Below are 15,149 nucleotides of genomic sequence, written 5' to 3'. Positions count from 1 at the left end.
GACTGTTCCTTTACACGGTACCCCATCCTGTTTATCTGTTTAGCCTCAGCCCAAACTTTCGTCGCCATTACCAGTTGTTGTCTTAGCCCTCTCGAATAACACCTGTGATTGCGTTATGCCTCTCTCCCATGTCAATATGCCTAGCCTATTGCTGTTTGGGTTAGTTCCTATTATACAATTTCAAAGTAGAGCCCCAAGTTCAGCTTAACCAGCCTCAGAGAGCTCCTTTGTCCCACCACCCCATACACGCGGAGACCAGCTCAATCGGTACCTCCAGTGATGCTCTCTTTCATAGTTACCCAATGCTTAGGTGTACCTCCACTGTACTCATATCCTTCCATATCCTTGTCTGTACATAATGCCCTGAATCTATTCTACAACGCCCGGAAATCTTCCCCCTTTATCCTCTGTACCCAACGCACTAGAAGACCAGTTCTTAAAGCCTTTAGCCGTATCCTTATTCTACTCCTCCTATGTTCCTCTGGTGATATAGAGGTTAACCCAGGCCCTGCAGCCCCCAGTATCACTCCTACTCCCCAGGCGCTATCATTTGTTGACTTCTGTAACTGTAAAAGCCTCGGTTTCTTGCATATTAACATCAGAAGTCTCCTCCCCAAGTTTGAATTTTTCACTGCTTTAGCACACTCTGCCAACCCTGATGTTCTAGCAGTGTCTGAAGCTTGGCTTAGGAAGGCCATCAAAAATTCTGAAATGTCCATTCCGAACTACAACATTTTCCATCAAGATAGAACTGCCAAAGGGGGCGGAGTTGCAATCTACTGCAGAGCTCTATCATACTATCCAGGTCTGTGCCCAAACAGTTTGAGCTTCTACTTCTAAAAATCCACCTTTCCAGAAATAAGTCTCTCACTGTTGCCGCTTGCTACAGACCCCCCCTCAGCCCCCAGTTGTGCCCTGGACACCATATGTGTAAACATGGGCAGCCTCATTGATATCATCCTGACTAATTTACCCTCTAAATACACCTCCGCTGTCTTCAACCAGGATCTCAGCGATCACTGCCTCATTGCCTGCGTCCGTAATGGGTCCGCGGTCAAACGTCCACCCCTCATCACTGTCAAATGCTCCCTAAAACACCACAGCGAGCAGGCCTTTCTAATTGACCTGGCCCGGGTATCCTGGATGGATATTGACCTCATTCCGTCAGTAGAGGATGCCTAGTTAGGAATGGAAAGGCTAGCTTTTTCAAACAGAAATGTGCATCCTGTAGCACTAACTACAAAAAGTTTTGGGACACTGTAAAGTCCATGGAGAATAAAAGCACCTACACCCAGCTACCCACTGCACTGAGGTTAGGAAACACTGTCACCCCCGATAAATCTACGATAATTGAGAATTTCAATAAGCATTTTGCTACGGCTGGCCATGCTTTCCACCTGGCTACCCCTACCCCGGCCACCAGCTCTGCACCCTCCGCTGCAACCTGCCCATGCCCCCCCGCTTCTCCTTCACCCCAATTCAGATAGCTGATGTCCTGAAAGAGGTGCTAAATCTGGACCCCTACAAATCAGCTGGGCTAGACAATCTGTACCCTTTCTTTCTCAAATTAGCCACCGAAATTGTCGCAACCCCTATTACTAGCCTGTTCAACCTCTCTTTTGTATCGTCTGAGATCCCCAGAGATTGGAAAGCTGCCGCGGTCATCCCCCTCTTCAAAGGGGGTGACACTCTAGATCCAAACTGTTACAGACGTATATACACATCCTGCCCTGCCTTTCGAAAGTTTTTGAAAGCCTAGTTAACAAACAGATCACAGACCATTTCGAATCCCACCGTACCTTCTCCGCTATGCAATCTGGTTTCCGAGCTGGTCATGGGTGCACCTCAGCCACGCTCAAGGTCCTAAACGATATAATAACCGCAATCGATAAAATACAGTACTGTGCAGCCATCTTCATCGACCTGGCCAAAGCTTTTGAATCTGTCAATCACCCCATTCTTATTGGCAGATTATATAGCCTTGCTTTCTCAAATGACTTCCTCGCCTGGTTCACCAACTACTTCTCAGATAGAGTTCAATGTGTCAAATCGGAGGGCCTGTTGTCTGGACCTCTGGCAGTCTCTATGGGGGTGCCACAGGGTTCAATTCTCGGGCCGACACTATTCTTTGTGTATATCAATGACGTCGCTCTTGCTGCTGGTGACTCTCAGATCCACCTCTACGCAGACGACACCATTTTGTATACATCTGGCCCTTCATTGGACACTGTGTTAACAAACCTCCAAACGAGCTTCAATGCCATACAACACTCCTTCCGTGGCCTACAACTGCTCTTAAATGCTAGTAAAACTAAATGCATGCTCTTCAATCGAACGCTGCTTGCACCCGCCCACCCGATTAGAATCACTACTCTCGACGGGTCTGACTTAGAATATGTGGACAACTACAAATACCTAGGTGTCTGGTTAGACCGTAAACTCTCCTTCCAGACTCACATTAAGCATCTCCAATCCAAAGTTAAATCTAGAATCGGCTTCCTATTTCACAACAAAGCCTCCTTCACACATGCAGCTAAACTGTTTGGGCACAGACCTGGATAGTATGATAGAGCTCTGCAGGCTATCTCTACAGTAGATTGCAACTCCACCCCCTTTGGCAGTCCTATCTAGATGGAAAATGTTGTAGTTGGGGATGGACATTTCTGAATTTTTGATGGCCTTCCTAAGCCAGGATTCAGACACTGCTAGAATATCAGGGTTGGCAGAGTGTGCTAACGCAGTGAATAACTCAAACTTGGGGAGGAGGCTTCTGATGTTAACATGCAAAAAACCAATGCTTTTACGGTTACAGAAGTCAACAAATGATAGCTCCTGGGGAGTAGGAGTGATACTGGGGGCTGCAGGGCCTGGGTTAACCTCTACATCACCAGAGGAACAGAGGAGGACTAGAATAAGGGTACGGCTAAAGGCTTTAAGAACTGGTCTTCTAGTGCATTGGGTACAGAGAATAATGGGGGCAGATTTCCGAGCGTTGTAGAATAGATTCAGGGCATTATGTACAGACAAGGATATGGAAGGATATGAGTACAGTGGAGGTAAACCTAAGCGTTGGGTAACAATGAAAGAGATAGCATTACTGGAGGCACCGATTGAGCCGGTCTCCACCTGTATGGGGGGTGGAACAAAGGAGCTATTTGAGGCAGTTTGAGAGGGACTTGGGGCTCTACAGTGAAATTGTATAATAAGAACTAACTGGAACAGCAATAGGCAAGGCATATTGACATGGGAGAGAGGCATAAAGCAATCACAGGTGTTATTCGAGAGAGCTAAGACAACAACTGGTAATGGCGATGAAAGTTTGGGCTGAGGCTAAACAGATAAACAGGACAGGGTACCGTGTAAAGGAACAGTCCAGCAGGCAGCAGCTGTGCAGCTGAGTGATCATAAGGTCCAGTGAACAGAAATAAGTGAGTCCGAGAGCAGTTCGAATTGGTGCTATAGCATAGACGAGCAGGAAGCACGGCTGTTGTTTGCGTGTGCTAGCAGGCCGGGGTTAGCAGATGGATCTTCGTGGTCGTTGCAACGGGAAGCCTGTTGAAACCACAGACGATTACGTCGGCAGACCAGTCATGATGGATCGGCGGGCTCCTTGTCGACTCTAGGAGGTCCCGTCCGGTTGACAGAGAGGTAGATAGCCGGGAGATGGGCATGACTCGAGGCTAGCTCAAGGCTGATTAGCCAACAACAACATCCATTTGGTTGCAGCTAGCTAGTTGCGATGATCCGGTGTTAAAGGTCCAGTGATTCAGTTATTCCGGCAGAAAAACCAATATGTTCTGGGTCGATAACGCGCTGTGCAGACAGTGCAGACTGGTCGATAATAGTCCAGGCTAGAGCTGGCTGGTAGGATGTGCAGGCCACGGACAATGGTGAAAAACCGCTAATGGTGGCTAATAGCAAGTAGCTAGTTAGCTGGCTACTCCCGTCCGGTAGACAGAGAGGTAGGCTAGCTCAAGGCTAACTGGCGCTTGCTTCGGGGGCAGTGGTGATTAGCCAACAGCAACATCCATTCGATTGCGGCTAGCTAGTTGCGATCCGGTGTTAATGTCCAGTGATTCAGGTATTCTGGCAGAAAATCTGATGTTCTGGGTGAAAAACCGCTAACGGTGGCTAATAGCAAGTAGCTAGTTAGCTGGCTAGCTAGTTTCAACTGGAGATTCTAGATAAAAGGTAAGTCAATAATAGAATCCGTTCCACATTGAGTGAGGCGGGTTGCAGGAAAGTATATTTAGTAGAAGGATGAAAGTGTGATAGGGAAATATGTACGAAAAATACAAAAAAATAGGCTATTTACACGGACACACAAGAGTACACGACCGCACTGCTACGCCATCTTGGATGCATTTTCACACACTGTATATAGATTTTCTATTGCGTTATTGACTGTACGTTTTTTTAAATTTTATTACATATGTAACTCTGTGTTGTTGTTGTTTTTATCGCACTGCTTTGCTTTATCTTGGCCAGGTTGCAGTTGTAAATGAGAACTTGTTCTCAACTGGCTTACCTGGTTAAATAAAGGTTAAATAAAATAAAATAAATAAAAATTAAATAAAGGGTCATTGTCCTGCTGGAAGGTGAACCTCCGTCCCAGTCTCAATTCTCTGGAGGACTGATACAGGTTTCCCTCAAGAATTTCCCTGTATTTAGCGCCATCCATCATTCCTTCAATTCTGACCAGTTTCCCAGTCCCTGCCGATGAAAAACATTGGATGGTGTTCTTGGGGTGATGAGAGGTGTTGGTTTTGCGCCAGACATAGTGTTTTCCTTGATGGCCAAAAAGCTCAATTTTAGTCTCATCTGATCAGAGTACCTTCTTCCATATGTTTGGGGAGTCTCCCACATGGCTTTTGGCGAACACCAAATGTGTTTGCTTCTTTTTTTCTTTTTTCTGGCCACTCTCCCGTAAAGCCCAGCTCTGTGGAGTGTACGGCTTAAAGTGGTCCTATGGACAGATACTCCAATCTCCACTGTGGAGCTTTGCAGCTCCTTCATGGTTATCTTTGGTGTCTTTGTTGCCTCTCTGATTAATGCCCTCCTTGACTGGTTCATGAGTTTTGGTGGGCGGCCCTCTCTTGGCAGGTTTTTTGTAGTGTCATATTCTTTCCATTTTTTAATAATGGATTTAATGGTGCTTAACTTAAATAAAGTCCACCTGTGTGTAATCTAACTAATTATGTGACTTGCACCAGATCTTAGGGGCTACAGTGTTTTGAAACAAGTGATTTTTTTCATTTCACTTCACCAATTTGGACTATTTTGTGCATTACATTAAATCCAAATAAAAATCCATTGAAATTACAGGTTGTAATGCAACAAAATAGGAAAAACGCAAAGGGGGATGAATACTTTTGCAAGGCATTGTATTTGCATGACAATCACCAGCTGACAAAATGTAATGACCGCCACAGCCCTAGTTACATACTGTAGCCATGAGGTAATACGAGACCTATCCAAAGCATGCAGCCAGACATAATGGACATTGATCATTAAACAGGCAGAATGCCAGTAATGTGACTTGGGTGACAAAGAAAATGTAAAAGTGCATGCATGGCCATCGCCACTGCCAAATACAAACTCTCAGAACAAAAAGAAAGCATGACATGGGTCAAAATGTCCAGAGGTACAGTAAAAGTCTCTGGACATTTGATTGGTGTAAGTGAGCTGGGCTGCATGTCTGTGTCATCTTACGACTTTGACAGCAGATGAGATGTCTCTAGCCTGGTCCCAGATCTCTTTGCCAGCCTATGGTCAGTTGGCAAGAAAAGCACAAACAGATTTGGGACCAGGGTACTCAGCTCTGCCAGACGTTTCACATCAAATGTGCACGGCTACAGTATATGGGGGCAGCAGATTATGGAAATGACATGAGTTAAGCCATAGAGTCTGAGGCAGTAAGCCTTGAATGAGGTGACATAGCTTGCCTGGGGAGTGGGGACAGTGGAGGGACCATGTGGTCTAGGGCCCTGTCTTACCTTGGCTATGGGGAAAGAAGTGGTGTCTGAACGGTGAGGTGGGATGGGAGTCACTATGGCTGGAGGAGCCCACACTGTTACTGCACAGGGCGGAGCAAAGCTTCTGCATGCCTGTCAGAGCCTCTGCAGGAGAGAGGTGGTGAGGGAGGGCAGGTGGGACAGAGCCGTTGGGAAGACATCATTACAGGTAGGGGAGATGTAGAGCGGAGTTGGAGGAGGAAGACGGAGGTGTGGAGGCGAAAAGGGAGTGAGACAGTCGGTAGACACCATCACAGATATACACAAGGATAGTGGATACACACCACCACAGTTATGGAGGGAGAGAGGAGGAGGTGAGGTGAGAGAGGGTGAAGAAAAGAGGAAAAGGAAGAAAATAGGAATCATGTCAAAACTAGAAATTAAGAAACTTGAAACGAGGAGGAAGGACTATTTGAGGGAGATGGGGATAAGGAATAAGGGAAAAATTAGTATTATCTCTACATTAAAGTGAACTGACAGCATTTTAGCAACATTAAATCTTATTAATATTTGTCCAGGAAGAATATGACAAATTTGTATTTACATTTTCTGACAAGTGAGCACTTAGATATGGTCATTTTCACATTTTCATACTTTCATAGCATGTTTGGGAATGACGTACAGTAAGGCATTTGTGAAAATTCAATAGCAATATAGAGTGGGAAAGCGGACGTGCATTTGGACAATTAACAGACACTGCAGTAAATAAAACAGAATAAAAACATCTGTCTTGTGAAGGACCGGACTCTACACAGACCGGTGAGCCATAGCCAATCAGAGCTACAGTAGGCCTATATACAAATAAGCCATTTCCCACATGGGCCTGCCATCATTCACTTTGAACTGGACTGTGTGTTTACAGGCTGTAGCAACAGCGCGACTTTACATCATTAGAAAGCATTCGCCAAAAGCCAAAAAAACACATGGATTTCTGCAAATATGTAAATACCACGGGAGTCCACTTACATTTGGAAACTTTACAGTCCTATTGATCAAACAACCATGAACAGGTAAAATATTGAGTAATTGAAACTGAAACAGTGCATCCCGAATGGCTGGAGGCAGCAAACAATGTACCAGGACAGCTGTGATTTACAACCTGATAGCAATATTTGTTGGACTACCAAGAAAAGTATTGGTGAATAATATTAATTACGCATTGAACTGCATCCATCTATTCTGCCAACAATGCCTTACTCTACGTCATGAAATGTTTTGTCAAATAGAACCTATTTTTAAAAGTTGGTTTTGTAACAAACTGGGGATTTTGTATTTCTGACTGATATTATGATTGTCTGTTTCAAATCTGCAAAGAAGTTAAAACGCTGTCAGTTCCACTTTAATAATACTTAAATATTTAATTATTACATTATTAAACATGTATAAGCATTTATAATTGCTTATTCATGACAGTTATTATAAAGTGTTATCAGAGTGGTCAGAAGAGTAAAGATATAGGAGGACAGCAACAGAGCAGCTGCAGTGGGGAGTTAAGATTAAGGTGGGGTTAAGAAAGAGTGACAGGCATGAATGTTACTCCTGTGAGTTGTGAACAAGTGGTATTCTGTTCTTGTCAAAATAGTAAAGGAAGAGTGTTGAGGCAGTGCCTAGTGTACATCTCAGACTATTTTCAATTATTTCACCTGTGTAACACACACACAGACTCTGTAATACCAACATGTTTCAAGCAGATCACCATAGTCCCTGTGCCCAAGAACACCTAGGTAACCTGCCTTAATGACTACCGACCCGTAGCACTCACGTCTGTAGCCATGAAGTGCTTTGAAAGGCTGGTCATGGCTCACATCAACACCATTATCCCAGAAGCCCTAGACCCACTCCAATTTGCATAACGCCCCAACAGATCCACAGATGACGCAATCTCTATTGCACTCCACACTGCCCTTTCCCACCTGGACAAAATGAACACCTACGTGAGAATGCTATTCATTGACTACAGCCCAGCGTTCAACACCATAGTGCCCTCAAAGCTCATCACTAAGCTAAGGACCCTGGGACTAAACACCTCCCTCTGCAACTGGATCCTGGACTTCCTGACGGGCCGCCCCCAGGTGGTAAGGGTAGGTAACAACACATCTGCCACGCTGATCCTCAACACGGGGGCCCCTCAGGGGTGTGTGCTCAGTCCCCTCCTGTACTCCCTGTTCACCCATGACTGCATGGCCAAGCATGACTCCAACACCATCATTAAGTTTGCTGACGACACAACCAACAGTGGTAGGCCTGATCACCGACAATGATGAGACAGCCTATTGGGAGGAGGTCAGAGACCTGGCAGGGTGGTGCCAGGATAACAACCTCTCCCTCAGCGTGATCAAGACAAAGGAGATGATCGTGGACTACAGGAAAAGGAGGGCCGAGAAGGTTGAGAGTTTCAAGTTCCTTGGTGTCCACATCACCAATGAACTGTCATGGTCCAAACACAGCAAGACAGTCATGAAGAGAGGAGGACAACGCCTATTCCCCCTCAGGAGACTGAAAAGATTTGGCATGGGTCCTCAGATCCTCAAAAAGTTATACAACTGCGCCATCGAGAGCATCCTGACTGGTTGCATCAACGCCTGGTCTGGCAACTGCTCGGCCTCAAGGAACTACAGAGGGTAGTGTGTACGGTCCAGTACATCACTGGGGCCAAGCTTTCTTCCATCCAGAATCTCTATACCAGGCGGTGTCAGACTCCAGCCACCCTAGTCATAGACTGTTCTCTCTACTACCGCACGGCAAGTGGTACCGGAGCGCCTAGTCTAGGTCCAAAAGGCTTCTTAACAGCTTCTACCCCCAAGCCATAAGACTCCTGAACAGCTACTCTCTGTTTATCTATGCATAGTCACTTTATCTCTACCTACATGTACATATTACCTCAACTAACCTGTACCTCCGCACATTGACTCTGTACCGGTACCCCCTGTATATAGCCTCGTTACTGTTATTTTATTGTTGCTCTTTAATTATGTGTTATTTTTTCTATTTTCTTCTTTTTTTCATTATTCTTTTTATTTATTTATTCTTTACTGCAGTTTATTTAGTAAATACTTTAACACTTATTTTTTCTTAAAACTGCATTGTTGGTTAAGGGCTTGTAAGTAAGCATTTCACTGTAAAGTCTACACCTGTTGTATTTGTATTTATTATGGATCCCCATTAGGTGCTGGGATCCAGCAAAATTAAGGCAGTTCAAACAATTTTAAAAACATTACAATACATTCACAACACACTGTGTGTATTCGGCGCATGTGAGAAATAAAATGTGATTTGACACTGAAACATACACACACACACACACACACACACTGTCACACCATGATCAGTTTCACCTGTCTTGTGCTTGTCTCCACCCCCCATTATCCCCTGTGTATTTATACCTGCGTTTTATGTTTGTCTGTTGCCAGTTCGTCATGTTGTCCCAGCGTGTTCTCTCTAGTTTTGTTTTCTAGTCTGTTTGTTAAAGCGGAGAAATGTTATCTCCTTTCTGGGATATGTCATCGCTGCAGGGAACATTCAGATGGATCCTGACAAGGTGAGAGCGGTGTTGGCTTGGCCCCAACCCACATCCAGAGTGCAGCTGCAACGTTTCCTGGGATTTGCTAATTTCTACCGCCGCTTTATTTGGGGCTACAGCACCCTGGCCTCCCCCCTCTCTGCATTCACCTCTCCCAAGGTTCCATTCATGTGCTCCCCAGCTGCTGACCGGGCGTTTCTAGATCTGAAGCACCGTTTCACCACAGCCCCAATCCTAATCCATCCCGTCAGTTCGTGGTGGAGGTTGACGCCTTGGACATTGGAGTGGGGGCCGTCCTGTCCCAGCGTTCTGTCCAGGACCAAAAGCTGCATCCCAGCGCTTTCCTCTCCCATCGTCTCGATTCCGCTGAGAGGAACTATGACGTGGGAAATTGGGAACTTCTTGTGGTCAAGATGGCGCTGGAGGAGAACATCCATTCTTAGTGTGGACCGACCATAAGAATTTGGAATATCTCCGCACCGCCAAGCGCCTCAACTCAAGGCAGACTCGTTGGGCTCTGTTATTCACTCAATTCTATTTTACCATCGCCTACTGCCTGGGTCCAAGAATGTGAAGCCTGACGCCCTCTCCCGCCTGTATAGTTCCGCTGCTGCACCATCTGACCTACCTCCTGTCTAGCAGCTACACTAGTCTGGGGTATTGAGAGCCGGGTCCACAAGGAGCAGTGTTCCTAGCTGAACCCCGGGAAGGGGGCCCAGCTAACCGGATTTTCGTCCCAGATTCGTCCCAGTCCCCGGTCCTGGAATGGGCCCATTCCTCTAAACTCACCTGTCATCCCGGCTCTCGTCGGACCCTGGCTTTCACCCGACAATGTTTTTGGTGGCCCACCATGGTTACGGACTACTCCACATTCGTCGCTGCCTGCATGGTGAGCTCACAGAACAAGACTCTGCGGCAAGCTCTGGCTGGCCTCCTTCAACCACAACCTCATCGCCCCTGATCCCATATATCCCTGGACTTTGTCACAGGTCTCCCTCCGTCAGATGGCAACACCACCATCCTTACTGTGGTGGATAGGTTTTCCAAAGCTGCACATTTCATTCCCCTTCCCAAGTTCCCCTCAGCCAAGGAGACGGCCCAGCTTATGGTGCAGCACGTCTTCTGGATCCATGGACTTCTGGTTGACATGGTCTCCGATCGGGGTCCTCAGTTCTCGTCCAGGTTCTAGAAGGCATTCTGCACCCTCATTGGGTCATCGGCCAGCCTGTCCTCCGGGTTGCATCCCCAGTCTAACGGCCAATCGGAACGAGCCAATCAGGACCTGTAGACTACTCTTCGCTGCCTCGTCTCTGCCAACCCTACCACCTGGAGCCAGCAACTTGTGTGCGTGGAGTACGCCCGCAACTCCCTTCCCTGCTCGGCCACTGGACTCTTGCCCTTCAAGTGTTCCTTGGGTTACCAGCCCCCGCTCTTCCCTGAGCAAGAGGAAAAGGTCAGCATACCCTCGGCCCAGATGTTCGTCCGCCGCTGTCGGCGTACCTGGAAGAGAGCCCGGTCCGCTCTTCTTAAGACTACCTCCAGGTATCGGCGACAGGCAGATCGCCACCGGACCCCGGCTCCCCGCTATCGGCCCTGGCAGAGGGTATGGCTGTCCACCCGTGATTTGCCCCTCTGGGTGGAGTCTCAAAAACTTTCCCCCCATTTTATTGCTCCATTCCCCATCTCTGAAGTTCATAGCCCCTCTGCTGTTTGTCTTCTGTTGACCCGTATCCTCCGTATACATCCCACTTTCCATGTGTCTAGGATTAAACCTTTGTCTCACAGCCCTTTGTCTCCCGTTTTCCGTGTGTTACCTTCTCTCTAGTTTTGTTTTCTAGTCTTCCCAGTTCTGACCTTTCTGCTTGCCCTGACCCTGAGCCTGCCTGCCGTTCTGTCCCTTGTTGACTCTGCCTTGTATTACGAACCTCTGCTTGTCCTTGACCTACCCTTTTACCTGACTCTTTGTGATAATAAATATTCTAAGAACCGAACCATCCGCCTCCTGTGTCTGCATCTGGGTCATATCCTGAGTCGTGATACACTGAGACACACATACACTCACCTGGTCTGTGAAAATGCTGCGGTGAGCGTGACAGCGGGGTGTAACTATGGCGATTGTAGACAGGTGAGCCGATGGAGCCCTGACTGGTGGACCTCTGAAGGATGCGTTCCCTCATGTCATAGCAGCCCTACAGGGACAACACAGTTACATCACCTGTCAATCACTATCAACTGATAGTCAAGAGCTTCTTTTCATTGTAATTCAATCTGAACGTTTGCAGCTAAACATGTACAGTGTATTACTGTGTAACGCAGTACTGAGTTGCACTCACCTCAGCGGATGGCGTAGGTGACATGTTTCTTGAGGACTGAAAGAGAAAAAAATGGTTGTATTTTTTTTCAAGCTAACTTAGCTAACAATCATGACCATACTGTAAGCAATGAAACACCATATAACATACTCTATGCACACACCAACACAATGTTATCATCAATGAGAATAGTTGGTGGCTGTCTTACCTTGTCATCTATCATGGGGGAACGCTCCCTTCTCGCAGTATGGAGCTGTGGACACAGAAAATGACTGAGCACTCTCATGTGTCAATAATAGGTTTCCTTTACATGGCTGAGTTTGTCATGAACCTGAATGTGACATTAACATTAGACTTTGGGTCCTTGACAAGCGCTGTATAAATATAATGTATTATTATTATTATTATTACTAAATACGAAATGTACACAAAGTGTTAGCCTTCCTCCCTGCAACAACAGACATATTTATTGTCTAACACATTACTTTCTAGGGGGGAGAAATTTAGAAAATGGATATGAATTAATGCAACACAGCTGTTTTCTCACAAACCAATACTTACCCGGCACAGCTTGCAACTTCAGAATGAGGGCTTGATCATTTTAACATGATGCGTCACACACGCACACACATATGCACGCGCGCACGTGCACACACATACAGTGAGGGAAAAAAGTATTTGATCCCCTGCTGATTTTGTACGTTTGCCCACTGACAAAGACATGATCAGTCTATAATTTTAATGGTAGGTTTATTTGAACAGTGAGAGACAGAATAACAACAAAAAAATCCAGAAAAACGCTTGTTAAAAATGTTACAAATTGATTTGCATTTTAATGAGGGAAATAAGTATTTGCCCCCTCTGCAAAACATGACTTAGTACTTGGTGGCAAAACCCTTGTTGGCAATCAAAGAGGTCAGATGCTTCTTGTAGTTGGCCACCAGGTTTGCACACATCTCAGGAGGGATTTTGTCCCACTTCTCTTTGCAGATCTTCTCCAAGTCATTAAAAGGTTTCGAGGCTGACGTTTGGCAACTCGAACCTTCAGCTCCCTCCACAGATGTTCTATGGGATTAAGGTCTGGAGACTGGCTAGGCCACTCCAGGACCTTAATGTGCTTCTTCTTGAGCCACTCCTTTGTTGCCTTGGCCGTGTGTTTTGGGTCACTGTCATGCTGGAATACCCATCCATGACCCATTTTCAATGCCCTGGCTGAGGGAAGGAGGTTCTCACCCAAGATTTGACGGTACATGGCCCCGTCCATCGTCCCTTTGATGCGGTGAAGTTGTCCTGTCCCCTTAGCAGAAAAACACCCCCAAAGCATAATGTTTCCACCTCCATGTTTGACAGTGGGGATGGTGTTCTTGGGGTCATAGGCAGCATTCCTCCTCCTCCAAACACGGCGAGTTGAGTTGATGCCAAAGAGCTCCATTTTGGTCTCATCTGACCACAACACTTTCACCCAGTTCTCCTCTGAATCATTCAGATGTTCATTGGCGAACTTCAGACGGGCCTATATATGTGCTTTCTTGAGCAGGGGGACCTTGCGGGCGCTGCAGGATTTCAGTCCTTCACGGCGTACTGTATTACCAATTGTTTTCTTGGTGACTATGGTCCCAGCTGCCTTGAGATCATTGACAAGATCCTCCCGTGTAGTTCTGGGCTGATTCCTCACCGTTCTCATGATCATTGCAACTCCATGAGGTGAGATCTTGCATGGAGCCCCAGGCAGAGGGAGATTGACAGTTATTTTGTGTTTCTTCCATTTGCGAATAATCGCACCAACTGTTGTCACCTTTTCACCAAGCTGCTTGGCGATGGTCTTGTAGCCCATTCCAGCCTTGTGTAGGTCTACAATCTTGTCCCTGACATCCTTAGAGAGCTCTTTGGTCTTGGCCATGGTAGAGAGTTTGGAATCTGATTGATTGCTTCTGTGGACAGGTGTCTTTTATACAGTTAACAAGCTGAGATTAGGAGCACTCCCTTTAAGAGAGTGCTCCTAATCTCAGCTCGTTACCTGTATAAAAGACACCTGGGAGCCAGAAATCTTTCTGATTGAGAGGGGTTCAAATACTTATTTCCCTCATTAAAATGCAAATCAATTTATAACATTTTTGACATGCGTTTTTCTGGATTTTTTTGTTGTTATTCTGTCTCTCACTGTTCAAATAAACCTACCATTAAAATTATAGACTGGTAATTTCTTTGTCAGTGGGCAAACGTACAAAATCAGCAGGGGATCAAATACTTTTTTCCCTCACTGTATACACACACACACACACACGTTCATGCATGGTTGCATGCTATTTACCTCTCCCACACTCTCCCTCCTCTCCTCCCTCTCATCAAGGGACATGGTGTACAAAGGCTCATAGGTAATCAGATCAGGGCGCTCTATATCATAAATGGCTTTGACTTTGGGAATGGCGGCTAGGTCCCTGTAATCAAGGATCTCATCGTCTACTTTTGCCTAGGGACACAGACAGACAGAGACAGATCGACACATACAAAGAGACAGAGCGAGAGACGTTATACACAACTAAAAGCACACATCTACTGCAAAGAGTTAACAATAGCCAGTATTAGGGCAGCTAAAAAGTCCCTCTATTTCTAACAACCCCAGTGGTCAGGGTCTGTAGAGGAACTATAAGAGAGTCTGATAAGCCTAGGGCTCCTTCCGCTTTAGATGTAAGGCTGAACAGAAAATCGATGTACCGGTAAGAATAAGGTCTACGACTAAGACAAAGTTTACACATGGAATCACAATTTATCTTAAGCTTCCCTAGGGGAGAAGTGGCGTATATATAAAAAAAAAAAACTGTACATCCAGCCCAGTACGTGTATGAGAGTAGTTGTATGGTAGACAGAACTCACATATATGGTATGACCTGGTGAGCCGGGTATGCTTGAACCAGGTCTGGAACAGATACTCTCGGATGACGACCTTGAAGGCTGCAAGAGGAGAACAAAAAAGGGATAAGTCAAGACAACATCTCTCTGTCCACATTCAAGGACCTCCCTGGACTAGTTTTTAGTTATCTTTCAGTTGGCTCATGGCATCTCATCCTTTTTCAATCCGTATTGCAGTGAATTTGGGGGGCAGCCCCAACTGGAACTCGAACCCGGGTCCAGTGACCCAACACCTTAGCTGTTACGCCAAGAGAGCCGAACCTCTTGATGAGGTTTCTAGGTGTTGGATTAAAGTTGCTACAGTATTATGTTTGCCTCCATTTGCAAATGATGAGTGAAATGTGTCCACTCAATCACATCAAAAGGAGGTGAAAATAAGAATTAATCAGGCCG

The 15,149-nt window shown here is 46.0% G+C and overlaps 1 protein-coding gene across 11 annotated transcripts in view; it reads right to left on the bottom strand.

Annotated features, from left to right (window-relative positions):
• LOC121568072 (actin-binding LIM protein 1) overlaps nucleotides 1–15,149 on the bottom strand; it is a 182,707-nt gene that overhangs the window by 16,255 nt on the left and 151,303 nt on the right. For 9 of the 11 annotated variants that reach the window (XM_041878674.2, XM_041878655.2, XM_041878646.2 and 6 more), the window contains 6 exons: nucleotides 14,721–14,798; nucleotides 14,158–14,316; nucleotides 12,055–12,099; nucleotides 11,868–11,903; nucleotides 11,597–11,723; nucleotides 5,997–6,119 (listed from right to left, as the gene is read on the bottom strand). In XM_041878674.2, coding sequence (XP_041734608.1) covers nucleotides 5,997–6,119; nucleotides 11,597–11,723; nucleotides 11,868–11,903; nucleotides 12,055–12,099; nucleotides 14,158–14,316; nucleotides 14,721–14,798 — 568 coding nt within the window. The remainder of the gene's footprint in view (nucleotides 1–5,996; nucleotides 6,120–11,596; nucleotides 11,724–11,867; nucleotides 11,904–12,054; nucleotides 12,100–14,157; nucleotides 14,317–14,720; nucleotides 14,799–15,149) is intronic. The other 2 variants (XM_041878682.2, XM_041878687.2) reach the window with 1 other exon arrangement.

Source organism: Coregonus clupeaformis, chromosome 1 (genome assembly GCF_020615455.1).
Source record: "Coregonus clupeaformis isolate EN_2021a chromosome 1, ASM2061545v1, whole genome shotgun sequence".
NCBI lineage: Eukaryota > Metazoa > Chordata > Actinopteri > Salmoniformes > Salmonidae > Coregonus > Coregonus clupeaformis.
The sequence above is the reverse complement of the archived record's forward strand: the minus strand, read 5'-3'. Positions and strand labels throughout refer to the sequence as shown.